The 23568-nt window shown below is 39.7% G+C and overlaps 1 protein-coding gene across 1 annotated transcript in view; it reads right to left on the bottom strand.

Moving 5' to 3' along the window:
* The window catches only part of Kcnh5 (potassium voltage-gated channel subfamily H member 5), a 286746-nt gene that overhangs the window by 218144 nt on the left and 45034 nt on the right, over positions 1-23568 (bottom strand). The window contains exons 5-6 of the mRNA XM_038337552.1: positions 14416-14531; positions 10788-11180 (exon numbers count right to left, since the gene is read on the bottom strand). Of these exons, the coding sequence (XP_038193480.1) occupies positions 10788-11180; positions 14416-14531 (509 nt within the window). The remainder of the gene's footprint in view (positions 1-10787; positions 11181-14415; positions 14532-23568) is intronic.

Genomic DNA, 23568 nt, shown 5'->3' with positions numbered 1-23568 from the left:
ACACATAACTGCAATGCCTTGACAGAAAAGCACTTATGTAAAAACTGAATAACAGTTAGGCAGGAATTAAAAATAGAAGATGTTCAGTTAGAAAGGCTCTCAGCCTTGAGCAAGCATAAGGTTTGCCTTTAATTCCTTCAGAAACCAGCAGAATGCCTAACCCTTCAATATTTAAAGAACTTTGTATGATTTCTTATTCTTCACTGAAAAGGAAGATCAAAGTAGGTAAACCACAAATTTATTATTAGTCATCAAAATATAAATATAAAATAAAATCATCATTAGAATACCCATGTTTGCTAAAAGTCTCATAAATGAAGTAATGGGGATGACAACAGGGTGAAACCAGCAAGCAGTACCTAGAAAATGTCTCAAATACTGGGAAATTAAATAACATGCTTGTAAATATCAACTATGTCAAAGGAGAATTTGAAGGAGAAATTAAGCCTATTTTGAAATACAAGAAGATGAAAAGACAACCTAACGCCATTGGTGGGGTGTAATAAAGACAGTGTTTAGAGGAAAATGGGTAACCTTCAGCAAATTAAAGATTCTAAAGTCAGTTTTTCTAAATTGCCACCTCACCTAGAAAAATTAAATCACAAATAAGAAATAATTTTTTTAAATGAGAATGGAAAGCAATGTACTTGAAGACAAGAATTTAATAAAATTAATAAAGCCAAACAGTTGGTTTTTCAAAAGATCAATAGAATAAATCTCTAACCCAGTGAACAAAAACTATGAGTGGGAGGAGAAGAAAAGAAAGAAAAGGGAGAAGGGAGGGAGAGGAGAAGGGAGGGAGAGGAGAAGGGAGGGAGAGGAGAAGGGAGGGAGAGGACACACATTAGATAACAACATGACAAAACTAAAAATCTCATAAATAGTTTAAATATACCTAAAGAATGCTATGAATAACTCTACAGCAATAAATTTGATAACTTCAATAAAATGAGAAAAATTTTTGAAAGAAAATTGTAAAACTCATATAAGAAGAAACAGGAACTCAAAATTAGAATGTATCTATTAATTAAAATTAATGAATAATAATCTTTGAGATGAGAATGAATCATTCCTAAATGAGTTCAGCAGTGAATTTTCTCAGACATTCAAGTAAGGAACAGCTCCAATTCTTTACAACTTCCAAATGATATAAGCAGAGAGAATACTCGTGGCGTGTCATGAGACCACCATCACCCTAACAACAAAGCTTAAGTCATTCATTATAAGAAAACTATAGACGAATGTCTCTCATGAATATAAATGCAGAACCCTAAACAATATTAAAAAATTGAAACCAGCAATGTAGAATAAAACATTATACATGGGGCTAAGTAGAATTATGCCAAGATTACAAAGCTGATTCAACATTTGAAAGCCAAACAACATATTAAAGAGGGAAAATTGCACAGTCACATTAATGAATCTAGAAAATGCGTTTGACAAAATATAACACAAAATCAGCAAACTAAGAATATATACATCAGCGTGGTCTACAGAACGAGTTCCAGAACAGCTAGGTCTACACAGAGAAACCCTGTCTTAGGGGTGGAAGAAAAAGAATATATACATGTTTTCAATTTAAAAATGAGAAGCCTTACAACAAGTACCATACCTAATAGTGGATAACTGTTTTTTCACTAAGATCAGGAACAATATACATATATAAGTGTGTGTGTGTATGTATGTATGTATTTATATACACATTTGTGTATATGTGTGTGTGTGTGTGTGTCCCCTCTCACTGCTTTTATATAACATCATAATAGAAATCCCTACTAATTCAATAAGACAAGAAAAGGGTGAAGTGACATATTAATTAAAAAGTAAGGGAAATAAAGTTAATATTAGTCAATTATACTTCTGTAAATGAACAATTCGCACATGAAATTTGACATTTAAACCACAATATCATTTATGTTACTACTCACAAAAATGAAATATGCAAATACAAATATTGAAATGTGCATAAGATATTAATGATAAAATATACAAAATTTATACAAATTATGCAAAAAAAGGGCTAGGGGACATCCCAGGAGTTAAAGTGCTGGGCATCAACGCATGAGGTCTGGCATTCAAGTCTCCAACCCTCACATAAGCTGATAAAGAACCATTACTAGCTAGATATGGCAGTACATGCTTGTAATCAGAGTACTTAAGAGTTGGAGACAAGAGATCGGGAATTCAAAACCAGCCTAAACAGACTAAACTAGATCACCGATAAAATAAAGTTAAGTCAATCTACCAATCTATGAAATCTCCATCAAAGTTCCAAAACCATTTTTCAAAGAAACAGAAAGAAAAAACTATCTTAAAATCTATGTATAGGCACAAAAGATCCCAATATCCAAAGCACTCCTAAGGAAAAAGAACAATGCTATAAGTACCACCATTCTAATTTTGAATGAAACTACAGAGCCATCCATAGAAAAAAGAATCATAATGGTCCTTAAATAAAATTTGGGGTATAAATCAATAGAATTCAGCAAAGGACTCAAATAAAAATCCTCATAGCTCCAACAACATGATTTTTTGAGACTGTAATGTAACTACTTTTTCCCCTTCCTTTTCTCTCACCAAACTCTCCCATATATCCTTCGCCACTCTTCTTAAAATTCATGGCCTCGTTATTCACTCATTGTTAATGCATGCATATATGTACATGCATATATACATGTGTGTATATGCATATATATGTACAGTAGTGTATATTATAGGAACCTATTGGGACCTTATAATGTTACTTGTATGTGTATTGTCGGGGATGACCATTTGGCACTCAAGAGCCAACTAGTGCACTCTACCCTGGGGAACCTCTCCAGATCCCAGTTTTCTTCTGTTGTCTGTTGCTCTTTGTGTGGATTGAGGAGTCATGGGCTTTTCTCATCCCGTTCAACATGTTCACTGGTATCATTCTTGTTTGTCTGACATTTGGGGAGTCGTAATGATGAGACATTACTATGTAGCTTCATTCTGATGTTACTAGGAAACACAATCTCACTGTAAACTTCCTGATCTTCTGGTTCTTTTTCATTTCAGGAGAGAGAACCGCAAGATTTTTGGCAAATATGTCAAAACTATACCCTGAGGAAAAGAGCCTCTTTAACAACTGATGTTGAGAAAACTGTATCCTCATATGCAGAAGAATGGAGTTAGATCCCTCCCTATGTCTCATCAACTTCAGACAGAGCAAAGACCTTAATGTATGAGTTGAAACTTAAAAACTGCTTTGAAAAATTAGGCAAAGCACTTCAGGATTCAGGTGTATGCAAGTATTTTCTTAATAAAGCTTCAGTCTCTCCATAAATACTACCAACAATTGACAAATGGAGTCTCAAAATTTAAAAGCTTCTACCCAGAAAATCAAAGTTTTAATAGCCTGAAGAGACCTAGTACTTAATGGAGACCAGCACTATACATGTACATATATACATATACACACACATATAGATAGATAGATAGATAGATAGATAGATAGATGATAGATAGATGATAGATAGATAGATAGATAGATAGATAGATAGATAGATAGATGATAGATAAGAAAAATCAAATCACATAATCAATAAATCAGCTAATGAAACAGGTCTCAAAAGATAGAGTACAAATAACCAGTAAACAGTAGTACTCAGCCCCATTAGCCATCAGAGAAATAACAGGTTTAAACAGCACTCAGAATGTCAGTCATCAGAATAAAAGTAACAAATGTGAGGATGTGGACAAAAGGAAACACTTTCTTAGCTGGTGAGATGAAACTCATCCAGTCACTGTGGAAATCAACATGAAGTTTCCTCAGAAAACCAAAAACGGATCTCCTGTGTGACCGGGTTACTCCCAAAGGATTCCAACTCAAGGTATCACAGAGAAGCTTGTACGTAGACGGTCATTCCATTATCACTATTCGCAGCAGTTAAGCTCTAGAATCAGTTCGGATGTCCAGCAACAGAGCAATGGATAAAGAAAATGGGGTATATATAACTTGTTTCAGCTATGCAGAACAAAGTTATGTCCTTCAGAAAAAAAAATAGAGGCATTGGTAATAGCCATATTAAGTTAATTGAGACAGCTCATAAAGACAAATATTGTAGGTTTTCTCTTATTTGTAGTTCTTAGATCATACACACATGCAAATCGTGTATGTTCATATGACATGAAAATGGAAACAAACTGACTAGGAAAATAAAGATGACTAATGGGAGGATGAAAGAGGCACAGGGAGACTCGTCCAGCACACAATATTCGCTTGTATAAAAAAACAGCCTCCTGCAGCACAGTATCATGTGCCGTGACTGTCAGGAGTTAACGGTAGAACTAATACCAAAGAAACTGAATGCAATCCCATCCTGATCCTCTCAAACATTACGTTCAATGATCTATTTTAATTTAAAAGATAATAGCATGTCAATTGTATAAATGATGGTGTCTACTATTGCAATTCCCAGTAGAAGACCTGAAGCAGCAAAAGGGATGGAGAAGTTCTAGTCTGACAAAACCCATTAGCAGCTACAAGCACCATTACCCTTTTCTGGATTCTGAATTCTTATTATGATAACTAGAGGTAAAATTACAATGTTAAATGTATGCGGTAACATGAAATCTGCGTGTGGCAGTCTGATAAGCATAATTGTGAACAAAGAACAACTCAGACAGTGTTTTCAATAGGGGTTTTCTAAAAATTAAAACTCTCATCGGCTTCCATTCAGCCACTATAGATTCATCCAACTTCCTTTCAGCTTCAGTGCATGGGTGATCTTTTTCCTAAGTTTGCTTCGTTCTGGCCCATTTTTCAGGCTTACTTTGTGGGTCATATCACCCACCACCATCTCATCGCTGTGGTCCCCTTGCTACTGGCCGGTGTGTTGTCTGCAAAGCCAATCCTTCTTTACTTTACACTAGCTCTCCTGGGCTACCCAGACCAAGTGTTCTAGACCCCTGATGCTGGTTAAAATGAATGCTGCCGAGGAGAGAGATTCTATTCTTAGGCCTCATGAGAGAATATCTTTTATCCTCCATTTATGATGTTTAGAAAGCTCATTTTCCTTATTTTTAGACCAGAAGCTTTCTGTGATGGGTTCTGTCTTTTCTGCCTCATCGTTTTCTTTGAAAATCACGTATCCAGCCCACAAATTCCTAATAAATCTAATTTATCTTCAGAGAGCGCATCAAGGGTCTTGAAAACCAAGTGTTACTAAGCTGCCTAAAGGCATTCTGCACACGTACAGGAATAAAGGATTAAACTAGAATTTTCCAACTCATACTCTCTCTTATTCCCCAGTTCCCACTTGCTGGTGCGGTTCCTCTAGCCTAAGCTCCATCCCGTCTTTATGTCATTGCAGAATTCACTGAGACCTTAGCCAACGCTTCCCCATTCATGGTATCAGTGCACATGCATGCGATGAAGAAACACAGTGGGGACATATTCTTCACCACCTCAGGATTTACACTGAAGTTGTACAGAGGAAACCCCAACAGATGAAATAACAATTGTCTCTCAGTCTTTAGAATTTTTCAAGTGGAACTCATGCATGTCTTTTCACACTAACCCCTTGGAACCAGCTTGTGAGAATGGGAGGCAAATCAGGGAGGAAAGCATGCCCTAGACTAGGCGGAAGATTCCAGATCATCCAAAGACTAATAATAAAGTTAAAATAATTTTAACTGCATTAATGTGCGTGCATGCACACAGTGAAGATGAAATGTGAAAGTGTTAATTGGAAGTTTTGAGAGGGATGCCAGAAAACCTTCCTGAAAGAGGAAGCCGGATTCTACATAATGAATGGTTAACAAAGAGCCAAATCTTCAAGAGCTGAACCAGGGGGAGGCCAGAGATGTGTTAAATACAGTGCAGGCAAGGAAAGAGATAGACATGTAGACCGTATTGACAACCAGGTAAAAGAGTAACATTATTAGAGGAGAAAGCTAAGAACCAAAATATAGTATATTAATTTTAAAGAAAGTGAATAAGGGCTGGAAAGATGGCTCGATAGTTAAGAGCACATATTGCTCTTGCAGAGAGGACCCAGGTTCAATTTCCAGCAGCCACATAGTGGCTCATGACCATATGCAACTCCAGGCCCACAGCATCTGATGTCCTCTTCCGACCTCTGCAGGAACAAGGCACAGACAGAGTAGTGTATGTACGTGTGTACATGCAAGAAAAACACTCATGCACATAAAATAATAAAATGAGTATGTCTTTAAATTATTAAAGAAAAAGAACAAAAGTCCTTGTGTTATTTTGGAGAGGGGCAAAGATTCTCACAAGCTTTTAGGATTTAAGGCAAATGCTAATGTAAAAATGCAACAGTCATAGATGATCAGAGTATATCAGTCATAATATACTCAAGGCATTAGAATGGGTCCAATGAATTGAGGGAAACCTCAGTCCACACAGAAGAGTATAAAGAAGTACAAAGGAAGCAGCACAAAAAGCATGTAAAATGGAAACTACAATGCTCTAAATAAGTCAGAATCCATTTAATCACAGTAAATATGAATACAGTAAATATGAATAAATTCAGTGGCACAGTGTGAAGACTCTCAGAATCTATCTAGTCTTTATAAAATATACATTAAATGTAATAATATACAATTACAGAACGTTAAATATAGTAATATATGTGCCAAGTACACACGAGTGATGCAAATGCAAATTTGGCTGCATTAGTGTCGAGCAAAACAGCATTCTTATAGCCAACAAGAGTTATAAAATTCTGATAAAAAAGCCGGGCGGTGGTGGCGCACGCCTTTAATCCCAGCACTCAGGAGGCAGAGGCAGGCGGATCTCTGAGTTCGAGGCCAGCCTGGTCTACAAGAGCTAGTTCCAGGACAGGCTCTAGAAACTACAGGGAAACCCTGTCTCGAAAAACAAACAAACAAACAAACAAATAAATAAATAAATAAAAATTAAAAAAATAAAAAATAAATAAAATTCTGATAAAGAAATCTCCCAGAATGCAGCAATGAGATGATGATTTGGAAAGCAGCTGAGAATAAAGAAGAAAATTCCAGGACTTGTTCAACATATTTAAACAAAAAGTGTTTCAGAAGGGAGAAAATGGAGAAAAAGAGAAAGGAAGGAGATTCTCTTTTTAAAAAAAAAGATTATGAAACAAGCTTTTTGAGACTGAAGAAGGCCGCTCTGTCCATATCTATGAAAATGTATGAAAAGGGTCCCATGCTAAGGCACCTCATCAGTTTCTAAACCTTGGGACCCAGAAGATACATTAAACCTCTACAAAGAGAAACATGGGAAGTAGCAAAAGACAAGATCTCCTGAGTAAATTGGGAGCATGGAGACCTTGGGGAGGGTTGAAAGGGGAGGGGAGAGACAGGTAGGGGAGCAGAGAAAAATGTAGAGCTCAATAAAAATCAATGAAAAATTTTTAAAAAGAGAGAAAACAGATCACATGTAAAGGATCAGAAACCGCAATGGCTTTGAGTATCTTAAATAGAACCACTAGAAGGTAGAAATGCAATGGCATTGTAGCTTCCAAACGCCTGAAGGAAAATTACCTCAAGCCAAGGATACTGCAGCTAACCTTAAGAGAGACATACATAGGAAGTAGAAAAAGACAAGATCTCCTGAGTAAATTGGGAGCATGGGGGCCTTGGGAGAGGATTGAAGGGGAGGGGAGAGGCAGGGTGGGGAGCAGAGAAAAATGTAGAGCTCAATAAAAATCAATAAAAAAGAATACTGAAGCTAGCCAATAACTCTTGATCAAATAGGAAACTGAAGAATCATTTGTTTAAATCCATGATGGTGAATGAATTTTGCTTGCATTGGTATAGTAAGGGGACATGTAAACAAGGAGTGGACAGATAACTTGATGCTTGCACTTCTGTTAAGGACATAGAAATGAGCAACCCTTGGGAAAAACAGAGAAGGAAAAGTAACCACAGGAGGCTGCTGGGTGCTTCAACTACAAAGAGTCTTCTCCCAATTATAAGCACTCAATACTTACTGACCAGAAACAGTGATCTACCTATATGAGAATAAGCTGATGGCAATGGACCAGCTATGAAAAGGGACTAAAAGCTCAGATTCCCGAATGAGAAGCCAAAGATAAAGTCTGAAGTTGAAACCCCAGAGGAAAGACAGATAACTGTGTTCCTCACTGGCGTGGAAATAAAGGGCAACAAGTAAATAAATCTCCTAAACAATTTAAGTCATGTTCTCTAGAGTTCATTCTTTTTCAATAAGGCATTGCTGGCTCTTCTTCACAGAGGCTATTTCTCTTTCTACTCCCTTGAGTATAAAGTGTGACAGTGACTTGCTCCACGCTGCTTTGTCCTTCCAGCTTCTGGAAGGAGCAGGTGCCAAACCAGAGAAATCTGCGCACAAATTTGACTAAGACAAATACCTGAGGGATAGAAGAGATAGAGGATAGGAAGTAGGGGTGGAACTTCAAAACACAGCGCAGGTCTGGCACCAATGATAGAGCGAACGAAGATTTGGCAAAGGAGAGTTCAGAAGGCAACGTGGAAAGAGAGTGCACCAGGGACAAAAGCCATCCAAATACATCTATGCATGGAATAACAACTGGCGGAAGGAAGGGGCCATGGACTTGAAGGAGAGCAAGTTTGGACGTATGGAAGGGTTCGCAGGGAGGAAAGAAGAAATCGTGGTTAAAATACAATTTCAAAAGTAAATAATTGACAACAAAAAAATAAAAGTCATCTCACGATCACTTTTAATGATGGGCCTCCCTCTATATGATGTCACCGGCTAAAAGAAGTTTTGGGGAAATGCGGCTTTGGGGTGACACTGCAGCAGCCTCCCGAAACAGCCACCTTCAGACAACTGCATTTAGTGGTGCACTGTCTGCTTCTAGCAGCTGACTGCACAAAGACTTAAAAAGGAAGCGGTCTGAGTTCTGGCTCTTGCCACTTTCTGCAGTAGCCAGCTTCAAGAGACTCTGAATTCTGAGCTTGAAAAGGTGGGAACAACCGGGTTGGCCAGACAGAGCTTGGCCCAGGATGCTGCTGCCCCACTCTAGCATGAAGGGAGGTATGAGCAGCACACCTCCTAGGCCACCGTACTCACCAGCCTGGATTTTGTGATACAGCTCTGACCTTTCAGGGTTATACTGAAAACGGGGTCTCAGAGTAGGCTACACTGCCATGTCTTTAGGATGAATGAGGTCGAGCATCCTTTAAAACAGTTCTGTTTTGGCATATTATGACACAACCAAGCTTGTACTCATAGATACATTTTACTATTGTGGAATGGCTTTACTTATGTTCTTTTTGATGAATTGAGTCACAGTTTTGTCTTCTTATTTGACTAGCAAAAACGTATACACTGAAGGTGTACATATTGCTCTGACTTATACAGACATTATGGGATAACTAAATACATCTAATTAATACATGTCTTGCCTCTCTCCATTATCAATTTTGCGTTGAGAACAGTTACTCCCTGCTATGGTTTGGATGTTGGCCATCCCCCAGAGACCCATATTTAGGGGATTCTTTCCCAAGGTGGTACTGTGGGCTTTTAGGAGATAGGGATTAAGGGACAGCCCTTGAGCCACTGGGAGTGTGCCTTAAAATGGATTGTAAGATGTGCCTATACCGTATATGTATGTATGTATGTATTATGTATGTTTGTGTGTGTGTGTGTATGTATGGTGTAAGGCATGGCCACATGTGCCACCACATGCTCCCACCAACTCTTATCAAAGAAATGGGGCTGCTGAACTTGTTCTTGAACATCGAAAACTATGAACAGAATAAACTTTTGTCTCTATGACTAATCTGACTGGGTATCTTGCTAGAGCAATGCATATTTGATTAGTAGACTCCCCCTCCCCATTCTCTTGTATCAACCCAATCAGTCAGCACTTTTAAAGAATCTAGCATATTTTTAACCTTGCCATCATATGACACAACAGACCTCTTAAACTCAACCCTTCTGATTGGCTGAAACTTTGAAATCTTAGTTCACCATCTTCCCAAACAGCCCAGGGTTCTGTACCATTATTCACTCTCTACTTCTGTGAGATCAACTTCATTCAACTCCACAAATGACTAATGGTTTTATTAGAATGTTTATGCTTGTGTTCTAAATAGCTTAAGTTGTAATATGCTCATGTAATAATCCATGTGGAAAATGGATTGCTACTCATTGCCTTTAATCGTATAATTGGCATTTTCAAAGTTAATGCCTTTTAATTCTCTCCAGAAGATCATTTCAAAAGAATAAATGTACTTTTAACAGCTTGATGATGCAGAATCTAAAATTAGAGAAATGATACCGTTCATTAATTTTTTCCATAAAGTAATAGCTATGTGTACAGTATCAAAATAAGAATTCAACATTCAATTTGGGGAAAATAAGTTGTGAACTATATTTGACTCTAAATGCTCCAAGTTTGTCTTCATGTTCCTCCTCCTCCTGTTCTTCTTCCTCGTGCTCCTCCTCCTCCTGATCCTCCTCTTCCTCCTCTTCCCGCTCTTCCTCTTCCTGCTCCTCCTCCACTCCTCCTCCTCCTGCTCTTCCTCTAGTTCACTCTTCCTCCTGTCTTTCTCCTGTCACAACTTTCAACCATAATCATTTTTCTAGTAATTCATTTTTTTCAGCCAGAAATCATGGGGGAAACATGGATAAAAGTTAATTTAAGAAAGTCAGCTATAATTTACGGCACATGCTTAATAATATCAGCTTGGTAAACAAAACGGGAGCACTGAAAAAAAGACATTTTATCACCTGTGGAATCCTTTTACTCTGTTGTTTTCAAAACATTTGCTCTCCAGTACTCCAAAAACAAAAGCAAAACACTTACCTCATCCACATTCTCGAAGGCATTGATGATGTCATAAGGTAAACAGGACAGCAGATCGATCACAAACCAAGTTTTCAGATAGTTCATCCTTATGAGCTTTGGGTCGGAAATGACCTCTCCACCCGGCCCCACAAAAGTCGTGTGAAAATTTAAAACGATGTCAACCAGAAAAATAACGTCCACCACACTGTCTAGCACCAGCCAGGCTATATTGTTCTGCTTTGTTTTAAAGGAAACGTTGTAAGGAACCATGATGGCGGTGTAGAAGGTAAGAATTAAAATCACCCAATCCCAAGTAGTTTTAAAAGCACAGTAGTGTAAAATGATGTGTGGCGGCGTCTTTGGCGCTTCTTGTTTGTACTGAGGAAGGATGTCTGACCCCAGCTGAAGAACCTAGAAGGAAGAAAAAGTGCATATGAATGATGGGACTTCTCTGAAGTCAGATATGACTGTACACCCACCGGGATGAGTCAAACCATAGGCTGAGTCTAACAATTCTCGGTTTTAAGCCAATCATGCTCTATTGATGCCTCTCCCTCTTCAGAACTGTCCTAGTGTTTGCTCAAAGGACCGTATGAAAGTCCGGCTACTCCACAAGCTGATCTGATTACTAGTCCATCCGCTCGGCTCTCCAGTGCCCATCCTTGACCCACGGCACAGTGTCTCAGGTGCACCTGCCCATGCACCGGGCAAGCCTGATAAGAACCACGTGTCTTTCATCAACTGCCCCATAGTTATTCGGTGGGTGACTGACCACCACTTGTTACACACACATTTAGCACCTTGGAAAATATACTTTTGCTTCTGATGGCCTCCCTGAACCCCGTTGGCAGTCTTGCTCAGCAAGTGCTCAGATGGCTAACAGGGCAGTGTTAGGGATGGTAGTGGCTGCTTTTCCCTTGTCTCTCTAAAACCAGAGCTTTGGAAGAGCCTTGTCTCTCTTCTCAGGTGCAAGCTTCCTTTAGTAAGTGAGATAAGACACTAAATACCAGGTTTAGCGCTCTGTGCCTTTTTAACAAATGGAAAATTATCAGCGCAAGTTGATATGATCCTGAACTTACGCTGTTAGGTCTAAAGTGAGAGGAGAAAAGCAGATGATCCAGCAGGAGATGAAGGTGGCAACTGAAGCACAGGACTGAGACTGCCCTGTAGGAAACTGGGAAATGTGAAGCGAGCGGAAGCATTCCACCTAAAACTGCTGCCTCGTGTATTAATTTCACTAGCATAATGGAAGTGTCAAGGAGTGTGGCAATGGGGCTTTCTTAAGTAACATTTCCAGCGAACTTTTACAACTCATGCAATCAGTTATTTAGTGCTTCTAGAAAAATAAAAGCAGACCCACAGAGGGAGAAGTCTAAGTAGTAAATGCATCAAACATTTGAATACATGAGTAAACAAAGATAAGAATTAGTATATAGCTTGAAGGCTTATCTTCCATAATGCACACTCATACATACATATACACATACACACGTGCACACACACACACACACACACACACACGCCTTTTGAAGCCTGGAATGATATACTAAAATTTTCTCATACATGGAGTTTACATAACTGGAAACTGAGTATGTAAGATCTTGCTATCTTCACTATCAGAAAATGCTACCAGTATTTCCTTTCGTTGTTTGCTACTCTTACAATTTTCTACTTGGGGCTCTTAGAACTACTTTAAGGATATTTCACGTATTTGCCTACTTTCTCAGTGCCCCAGATATATTTTACCCCTATGGCTTTAAGTCGCTTAGTCGCAGTTTATCCTAGCAGGAATGTAAGCCCCATGTTGGGGAGGCGTGTTAGACCGAAAGAACTGCACATAATTATGGCTTCTCTCTTACCTTCCAAACACCATCAGCTCCAATCTCCCTGGAAGAAGGGAAATGGAAAATGCTTCTCTTTGCCAGTTATATCTATACCTTCTATAGTTTGAGCTCAAGGAATAATTCCATGTGCTTTAAATCTGGCTCATATTAGAATCTTCTGAGGAGGTTTTATAAAGTGTGGCATATTCACACCTAAACCCCACGCCCCCAGGATGGTGACACTGCCTGGGTGGATTTTCTGTAAAGCCTGTATTTTTACTTTTACCAGGGGATGACAGTGTGTAGCTCACAATAGTATCTTCTTCTTCTTTTTCCATTCCCAACCTAAGTAGTTGGACAGGAGCTCTGCATTGCGCTCCTCTATGAGGCAGTGAGTGACAGCTAAGTCACCCAGTGTTAATTCACTTGCAGTGGTGTACGAATAAAGTGGAGATAGCAGAAGGAAGCAGGCTTAAGAAACCTCATCTCACAGACACAAGCTGAGCTCTTGGGCTGGGCTTGAGAAGGAACTGGACTCTTGAAGCAGAAGAGAAGGAAACTTGGAAGCAAGCAGTTCTCCTTAAGGAGCACCCTCAGACAAGGCAGGTCCTCCTGGCTGCTTGAGCTCCCAAGCCAGATGCAGTTCGCCTCTGCACACGGCATAAACAGTATCACTGAATACTATAGCCACGTCCTATTTTAGCTTAAGCATGGCTGTTCCATGAAATGTTCTTTCTCCGTGATATCAAAAGTTATTTAGAAAAGAAAAAAAGACACTGTCATGGGTCTGTTAGTTATAAGCTAAGGAAAGCTCCATAACATAACTCTAAATTTAAAGAATAGACTTTATTTCCCCACCCTCTCTAAATTAGAATGGTATTTGTAACTAATTAAGAAGTGCCTCGGCTTACCTTTTTCTGGCAGTGTAAAACAGTGGACACCTGGGTTTAATGGTGTCTTTCTCTTTCTTGCTAAGTTAACTCAAAATATTTTACAAATTCCCACTATGAACTCAGCATAATTTTGGTAGCTCTCCCTCTCTCTCTCTCTCTCTCTCTCTCTCTCTCTCTCTCTCTCTCTCTGTCTCTGTCTCTCTCTCTCTCTGTCTCTCTCTCTGTCTCTCTCTCTCTCTCTCTCTGTGTGTGTGTGTGTGTGTGTGTGTGTGTGTGTGTGTGTGTGTAAGACATTTGGGAAGGAGTGTATACCATGGCACACATGTGGAGGCCAAAGGAAATTTGCAGAAGTTAGTTCTCTGCTTCCAGCATATAGGTTCCAGAAATAGAGCTCAGAATATCAGACTTGGCAGCAGGCTCCTTTGCCTACTGAGCCATCTCGTTAGCCGTAACTCTTCTATTTTTCCTGAATTCACTCCACTGAGTACCAGTACATGCTTGTAACTGACCCTAGAGTCTCAAGTCTGGGTAAATACTACAATACCTTAAAGTCTTTATCTGTTTCTTGTCCTGTGTCTTTCACTCCTTAGTAACAACCCAATTCTTGTTCATCTTTACATCCTTTCATTTTATAGAAATCCAAATACAATGGAAACCCTCAATTAATATTTTCCACACACACAAATGAACGAGTGGATTCTCTGTCCTATTTATTCAATTAAATCAGACAGTCTCTACGCATCACCCGATAAAGCATGAACTACATTCCCATGCAAAACTTGAAGAGAATGAAAAGGAGTGTTTCAAATTTCTACAATTCTACAAAGAAAACATAAATTATCACCTACGCAATTGTACTTATCCTGAATAATCTGGGGGAAAACATATCAATGCCATGTCCTTGCAAAGCAAAGTCATTCTCATACTTACTTCAGCTAGTCGTGAATGTTTGTGGACTGTCTCTGTCTTATTCATTGGTGTGAGCTGCTGTAAAACACTTCGGCTGTTTGTCAAAGCCCGTGTCAATCGGGCAAATTTTGTCCAACCTTAAAAAGATGAAAAGAGAGTTTTGGTTATTCATATGCAAAGAATTGAAAGTGCAGCATTCTCTCTGATAGCTGGAGGATCACGGCAACCACAGGCTGTCCAGGAAAACTGAAAAGTGTCCATCTCATTCCTGTGTAAACACCATCATATTTGAAGTGTGGGTAAAAGCTGGCACTTTCTAATATTTGTAACATTTAGGTCTTTCTCACATCTACTGCGTAGTCTCTGTAGTCATGGTAGATAATAGGTTAAAAAAATTAATTGGTCCTGCTCAATTTGTATGGGTTTGTTAAGGGGAAACAGCTGCCTAGCCAGCAGCTCCTCTCTCAGCATCCCATGCATCTGTGCGTTCCAAGTCCCTAGTTCTCACTAATGGACTCTAAGAAGAAACAACGATGCCACATCTGTATCCCTATTTCGGAAGCAAGTTGGTATCACACTTCCTACTCCTTCTACCAGCTGGATGCAAATAGCAAGCCCTTAGAGGAAGGAAAAGCCACTGGATCGCTGTGGAGAAAGATGCCAGCCAGGGCCACTTGCTTGGGATTATTACATGAATAAGAGATGTACTTCTCCTGTGTCAAACCAATTTTTTCCTTATTAATAGAAAAAATACATAACCTTACTACATTATTGTGGTTGTTAGAGCAGCTGCTACCACCTTAATGAAAAGAGTTCTAATGTGTGTTGTAGAGAGAGGTAACCACCTAGGAGGAAAAACCCAATTCCAACTGCACCTATTATGGTTCATATCACACGTTCCACCTTCCTTGTAGCATAACAAATGTTATTTCTCCCATTAACAACTGTAATGATATCTAAAAGCTTGGAATATCTAAAAACCTAACTATGTTTTCTCAAAGAGAAGTTGCTTTGGGGAGAGAGGAATGTGAAATTAATGGGACAAAACTTTCTTCTGGGGCCTCAGCTTGGCATTATGAACAACATTTATTTCAAAGAAACGCCAATGAGATGTGAACAAATAGAGCAAAATCGGCCATCCCGTGGTCCTCTCTCAACTCTATGTCCTCTAACTAGCTCTAAAGCTCCACCCTGTTGAAGATCTCTCTAAAGCTACTCAATCATGTCTGTAGGGCTACCCACTGACAGAGTGGTCTCCAAACAACTCCTTAAAAGTGAAGCCTCCAGCTGGTTAAAAGGGATTAACCCAGAGGCATGATGAAATCTCAACTGATCCAATAAACCCTGAAGGAGCGAGCCCTGGGCCTACAGGAAACTAATGCCTGTCACATCACAGGGTACAGGCAATGTTGGATGTTGTTGTTAGCCTTCAGACTTGGAACGCCTCCCATGAATTCAGTTCCTTCTGTGTGGTCAGTGATTGCGTGAGAAGTAAGCTGACATCCATTGACAGAAAGTCCTTTTTCCTTCTTCATTAATGGGCCTTTCCCTAGTCTGGAATTTAAAATCATGTCGGGGACATTACCTGGAACCCAAGGTTCTATGCAGTGTTCCAATCTCACAATGAGGCAACTAAGACACCAGAAATAACATACAAAATCAACTTGAATTCACTATACCAACCTTGACTTCTCTTCTGTGTGCTGGACCTGCGCATCTCTCTGCCTTTGGCCAGCCTCCTCTAAGGCATTCTACAGACATCTGCTCCCAGCAGGCCTAAAACTCACCTCGTTATTACCCTCTCTCCATGTTACACATCCTAAATCCTTCATACACTCTTGATAAACTAACTGGTGCCATTTCTAACCATACAAACCAGTAACTTAACACCCACTGCCCTTCTTTCACTATTACACACACACACACACACACACACACACATGCACACAGACCCACAAACACACACAAGCATGTACACACACTCCTGCATAAGCCTTCTAGTTTATAACTTACAAATCTTTCAAACTGAATTCCTTCCATTCTTACTTGTCAAACAATGCAGCATGTGTCACTGCCGTCAGGGGACAGCCCCCTGAGAACATATCCACACACGGGTAAGATCCATTCTGAAACACAAATCCAACCATGCTTTCCCATTTCAATCCTTCATGTCAACCTGGAGACTTCCAAGTAAACATTGTGCCCTTGGAAAAGGTCCTTTAGCTCTTACCCACAAGGATTTACACTACATCTATCTTCTGCCACCTTACTGTTCTCCAGCCTTACTAAATCAATAGAAAATTAATTGAAGAGCAAATTCAAACTATAATTAAATCTTCCAGAGTTCTTTTACATACTGTCATGCCCCACTCTTTTCTATATTACACTCCTCATGCTTGCCTACAGCTCTCTCCCCCTCCCCAACTGTTTGGCTAACGACAGTTCAGACCCACGTGAAGGATTATTGCCTTATGGAAGCTTTTTTTATACACCTACAGGAGGGGTGTGCCCTCATCCAGACTCCATAGTCCACACATCCTGTGACAGTAGCAACATCAGTGTAAGCATGGTTTACTTTGGGTTATTGAAGTTCATCTTTTCACGGTGGCAAAGGCTGTAAGTAAATTAACAGACAATAGCTGACTAATCCAATCTTACTTGAGACAAGAACCCATTCACGTCTTATTACAGTGGGTCTTAGTCAGCAGGGTGGGTGTAAATGATAAGGTGTTCTCAGGTGACAGTGACTATTTTGGTCACCCCTCATCAACGTACTGAAGTGTATCTGATCACTCCTCATCTTACATCAGCTATGTGTTATAGCTGCAAAGGCTATTTCTAGAAACTTCCCAGTTCCTCTTTTTTCTTCCTGAAGGCTTACATTTCTAAGAAAGATGATGTTGAATTTCTGTATATCTGAGAGGGGCTAAAAGAGAAAACCATTTTCATTCTGTGTACATGGTAATGTTTGTCTAGGAAAAAATCTGGCACCAAAAGGGAAATGTGGGAGGGATATATCCCATGAGTCAAGGAGGAACACAGCCATTCAGGAGGCTGGCATTTGCTCTTCTGTCACTATGCAGGGAACAAGAGGTGAAGAAGGAGAAACACAACTATGAGAGCCATTGTCACATAGTGATAGTGCAGCATTCTTTAATAAGGGAGCAGTAGTTCCTAATTTAAATACTTATAAAATCCTTCTTTAAATGTATCTGTGAACAACTAAATATGACCTGATCAACACAATTTTTAAAGAACACTAATTTCATTTTTGTAGAAAAAACAAAACATGGAGTGAAAAAGTTTTACAGGGATTAGTATATCAAATGCCTTATATACAATTTTAAAATGTAGCAAAGGAACTGGGCCCAGCTTTCAGTGGGTGTCAATACTATTCATGACATTAAGGAAGGACTCTGGAGTGAAGAAGGTAGAGAGTGCTCCTAACCTTCAGAAAGATCCTGAGGAACCACAAGCTGGGAAGGAAAGGCTGGGCTAGGTGATGGGTCAGCTCTGGCATGGGGATTAGCAAGCAAAGATTCACAAGGGATTCTTTCTTCCTAAAGGAACCAAAGTCCCGGGCAATTGTCAGAGAGTCATCAGTTAGGATTTTGCTATCAACATGCCCCAGACGGTGGAGGACCTGGGATTCTCTTTCATTGTGCTTTGTGTCTGTTGAATATTGTTGGGAACACTGTAACCTAAGCTGCTTTACTTTTTTAAAAAACTTTTTTATGTTATGTAATTGTATCATTTCTCCCTTCCCCTTCATCATTTCAGACCATGCCATATACCCTTCTATGCTTTCTTTCAGATTTATGACATTTCCCCATTGCTTTATAAGCCTGAGTATGTGCGTGTGTGCACATATACATGTGTATGTGTGTGTGCATAAGTATAAATCTGTATGTATAACTTGAAAAAAAAAGATGTGTTCTGCTTCATATGTAAATTAGTAGATGTGTAGATGTGCAAGAACCCGGAGTTCACTGGCCAGTGGGACACTCTTGCTGCCCTTGACTCTAAAGCGCTAATGTTAGCACTTTTCCGAAGACTTCCATACCTCCTTACTCCCACTGCCTACCCTCATACTTCATTGGAAACAAACAAAAGCCACACGAAGGACAATAACCTGAAATTTCCCTTCTCATCTTCCCACAAGGGTGCTTCCCTCGTTCCTGCTCCCAGGACCTCTAAGATGAGGCACTTGCTTGTCCTTGACAACGCATAAACTTCACTGATATGTGCTCTAGACATTTCTAGATTTTTCACTACTATAAACCATGCCACGTTGAATTTTCTAACGCCTATCTTTTCGTGCTCTGGCATTGCCACCATTCTTAACTAGTTGAGTTGATTTGCTCTCTCCCCCACCCCTCCACCCACCATGTTATGGACAAACTTTGAAAAAGTCAGAGACAGCCACACTGTCTAGGTCAGAGAAAGAGACTCCTCAGCAGTTCTCCCGTCTCCACGGGACCGCATTTCCCCAGCTCGCCTCGACAGAAACCTAACTGGTGCGACTGATTGCTCAGCAGTCCACTGATGTTACTTAGCCATGATCGATACGGGGTAATATGAACAGACAGTCGCGTATGACGAGCAGAATGCTTGCACTGTAAGTTGTTCATGGCATTATGAGAACATTTGTTCTCCTAAAGGCTCGGGCTGCCAACTCCTTCTTAATAAAACATTAGTTTAGCTCTATTGGGTTGCAATTAACCTCTTTGTCATGGACTGTCTAATCTTAAAAATGAAAGGAAGTCACAGAGGCAGTTAAATCAATCTATTGGACTGCAACACAAGATTCCAATCCATAAGGAAAAAGCTTAGGTAAACAATTTTGCTCTCAGCCAACAAGACTGGCTGACACAATTACTCCTATTTCTTCCGTCGTCTCCTCTCTAAAGGAATCATTGGCTTTTGCAAGTAGGTTACTTTTTTGATGTTATTTTTATTCTGGAAGAATTTTTTTGTCTCATTATTGGCAAAAAGGTGTCATAACTACTTGGCAGAGGGCATTTTACACTGTAATTATCTTAGCAGTTTGGAAGTCTTTTTGAAAATCCTGTACTGTTTCAATGGGCAGAGATTTGGATAATGATCTTTAGAACACATAACAGTGTAGACCTCCAGACAGCAATTTGCACATTATGACAGATAAAGTTTTAGATACTATTGACTGGTTGTCTGAACAACACTTTCAACATCGCAATACCAGGTACGAAAGATAATAAGACGACTTCACCCTGTGGAATTAGCATCAGGAAATTTAGTTGGTTCTAAGAGCACAACTCAATCAAGAAAGAGAGCATCCTCCTGAGGCCTACGCTTGGAAACAGAGTTATGTGACTGTGCCTGCCAGCGAATTCCCACTGCAGAAGACAAGACAGCAATGGACAATCTGGAGAACACAAGGCTTGAAGTCAGCCTCAGTGTTAGGCTTTTCAACAGCAAAGTGGAGATAATAATATTAACTTCAAATTTGGTGAAATGAGAAATAATGATCATAGGGTACCTGGTAGGCATTGACTAGCCATCAGAGTTGATAATCTTCCCTTCAGGAATTTTGCTGTATTGTATCCCTCATGGCATAATTCAAAGCATTGTTGATATCCTACATTAACACTCAGTTTAAGAACGGAAACAAAATTACTCAGGATGAAATTTTGGTGAACGGAGGATTTGCTATGAGCAGAGCTTCACTCGGTCACTGCAGCCATAACTGCCATAGCCATTGCCAGAGCTGATTCAGAAACAAAGTTCGCAGTCCATGCCTTCCAGTCTTTCAACTCTATGTCCAGGGGTGTTTTTTTGGGGGGTGGGGTGGGGGGAGAAACGCCAATATAAACAGAAGATCGGTATGAATATAAAGCAAGAAATTTGCAAATCTTTGAAGGGCATAGCCTTTGTCTAATCAATAGTCTTTTTTGAGATTTTTTTTCTCTTGTACCCAATCAAAGCTGAACTTCAGATAAATCCAACTTTGTACCCCCTGTTCATCTCCATCCCTCTGACTGGACGGAAGCGGAGAACAGAAAGATGGTCATGGACGCTAGTGGAACTCTCAACCAAGAGCCTCAGAGGACCTCCATGCCTCCCAATGGCCCTGTGTCTCCCTCCTCTAACCATGGCTTCACGCTCCTAACTCCTCTCCTGTGTGTTTTCCCATCCTCACACCCAGCTGATCACCAAGGACACAGGAGCTTACTTGGAGCCAAGCTTCTTTGCTAGTCTACGCCCCTGGAGTGCTAGAGAAGGGGCCACTCCTCTAACCCCAGGAATCGTCTCAGTTCAATTTTTGGGAAAAAAAAACAATAAAAGTAAGGTTAATAGAATAGGATATTTCTATAGAGATAATGAAAAACTTTATCTTAAGTAACTCTCAGGCCAAAGGCTGGATCAAAGGTGAAATCATAATCTTCTTATTCAATTTGATATTGTGGTACGACAATGAGATTACATGTGCTATTTATCCAAAAGTATCATTTCTTCTTATTTGTTTTTAGAAAAGGAAAAGAATAAACTATTTTACCAAGCCTCTCAAAATGCTCCCTGGTTCCTATATCACTAGCTTCAAAGATAGAGCAGGGTGATGACTTAATGGCATAAATATTTCATGTCTTTTGAATTTTTCATGTTAAATGTACAGTTCACATGAATAATAGAAAGTAGTTCATATGCAGCATTCATAGCTGCATTATGCAATGCTTTTTCGGTAATCTGTTATTCTGTTATGAGGAGGGAAGGCATACAAGAGTTTCAGAACAAAAATTCTTCTCAAATTAGCCCATCTTCTAGAATGTCTAGCACTAGAAAGAGGTGTCTTATAGCAATATTGTCCACAGGATCTTGATTTGCATACTTAGTGAACTCACTGGTCGACAGTCTAGTAGCTGACCTGTCTGGGCTTTCACAATAATTTATACATGTAGACAATTCGACTCGAAAGAGACCTTGCCTTACAAGCCCTCTGCGGTCCCTAGGGAGATGCAGAGTGATGGAGTTGAGAGAACATAAGAAGGGAGAAGCATTAAGTTGAGAGATAAAAGTCAGCACATGTGCCCCAGTTCCTGGCAAAATGCTGCCAACTCCCAGTTTCCATAGATACAAAATTACTAGCTACCATTAAGATTTAGCAGTCAGACTGGTGGGGAAGCACTGAGCTTTCCTTGACCAGCTTCAACTGTCTCATAAAATTATAAAAAGTAAACCAGAAGAAAATAATCCTCTAATATAAATATATGTACATCTGGGGGTAAAAAAAAAATATGATTAAAAAATCCACTCAAGCTAACTGCTATTCATGTATGAAGAAACTGAAATTCATTTGAAGAGTATTTTAGGTCACCAATCATGTAGCAATCATTTATCTTTTTTTTTTTAAATTCCTCACTCAAAGATCCAGGTCACTGTTAGTCATACGGTTTCTACAGATGTTTCTTATGAAAAAAAAGGAAGACTACCCCTATTCCTACTCTCCTGGGGATTTTTAATCAAAAATAAGTGTTGAATTTTTTTTCAGATGCCTTTTATATGCCTACTGATGGGATCGTGTGCTTTTCTTTGCCACCTCTCTGATAGGATGGATTGGGGGGGGGGTTGTTTCCTGAAGACTGTATCCATTCAACTGTCATGTGTAATTCTTCTTACATGTTGTGAATTCAGTTTTATGGAATATTTTATGTAAAGCGTGAAAAGCTCACCTATTACATCCCTTTTCTGTACTATCTTTTCAGGGTTTGGTATCAGAGTGGTACTGGCCTCATCACATGGCTTGGGAGACTTCCCTCTGCTTCTGCATTCTGGGAGACTTAAGGAACACACGGGCCTTGTGCAGGCAACCACAGGTGCTGTGAGCTCCTGTGTCCAACAGCCGTGCCACGTACAGAGGACAGCAGTTCACAGACATCCTGCTTGTGCTCCAGCTCTTACGTTCTTTTTGCCTCCGCTTCCAAAACATTCTTTGAGCCTTGATGGTTTGAGGGGGTTGGTAAAGATGGCCATTTGGGGCTGTGCACGTAGAAGGAGAGTTTGAAGAAGTGAAAGAGAACTTAGAAGATGGGAATGGGGCTGGCTATGATCATATTTCACTATATACATGTGTGAAGAAGAAAAAAGAGACATATCTTCCTTCTGCATTTATTAGGGTCTTCTGATAAAACTAATCACACTTTCTATTACCTTGGTTTGGGTCAATTATTCTTTACTACTTAAGTACTTAATGGTGACAGGATAGTTAATGTTTTCTGCTTCTCCCCTCCCCAAGTGAATTTTGAGAGGTTGGTCTATCTCCTAAAAGTCTCCGATGGTAACCACGGGGTGATCAATGTCCAGATTCAGTAGCCACAGGGTAAGTGGGGGGCAGACTTTTCATTTCCACTATTGGTAATATGTGCCTGGCCCTTTTTCTTGGTTATCAGAGCTAGAGATTTATTAACTCTAATGGTATTTCATTATAGGAATTAGCCTGACATTTTGGTGGGTTTCCCCTGAAGAGGTCTCTTTCACAATGATTTCTCCCACATGGTTCATGATGTCGTCTTCAGCTTGCTTTGGTTTAAAAGTTGTAGGGGCGTGGTCGATAGGCAATTATGATTAACCAGACTAGCTTTAATATATAATATTCAGCTTTAATAAAGGAAAGAAAAGGGAGCACTCGGGAGGCAGAGGCAGGCGGATCTCTGTGAGTTCGAGGCCAGCCTGGTCTACAAGAGCTAGTTCCAGGACAGGCTCCAAAGCTACAGAGAAACCCTGTCTCGAAAAACCAAAAAATAAAAAAATAAAAAAATAAATAAAGGAAAGAAAAGGGAACTTACAAAAGCCAAGGTTCCAGCGAGGAGTGCAGGGAAACAAAGGGTAAAAACAAACAAATGGGGATCTTTTAAAGGTATTTGGAGCCCCGGAGGGGTCACGCCCCTCAGACAAAGGATTGGTCAGCTCCCCCATCAAAAAGTCTCTTCTTTGTATAGCTTCCCAAGATGAAAACTAGGTTACTGGAGTTTTTAGTAATTTTCTTTTGCAATATATGCATCTAACATTACATATTTTCTTCTAAGAACCATCTTTAGAGTCTCCACAAATTTGAAAAAGCTAAATTTTTATTTAGTTCAAAGTATGTGTAACAAGATTTTTTTGGCTTTATTTATTTATTTATTTAGAAATGTGTTGTTT

The sequence above is a fragment of the Arvicola amphibius genome, chromosome 7 (genome assembly GCF_903992535.2).
Source record: "Arvicola amphibius chromosome 7, mArvAmp1.2, whole genome shotgun sequence".
NCBI classification, from domain to species: domain Eukaryota; kingdom Metazoa; phylum Chordata; class Mammalia; order Rodentia; family Cricetidae; genus Arvicola; species Arvicola amphibius.
The sequence above is the reverse complement of the archived record's forward strand: the minus strand, read 5'-3'. Positions and strand labels throughout refer to the sequence as shown.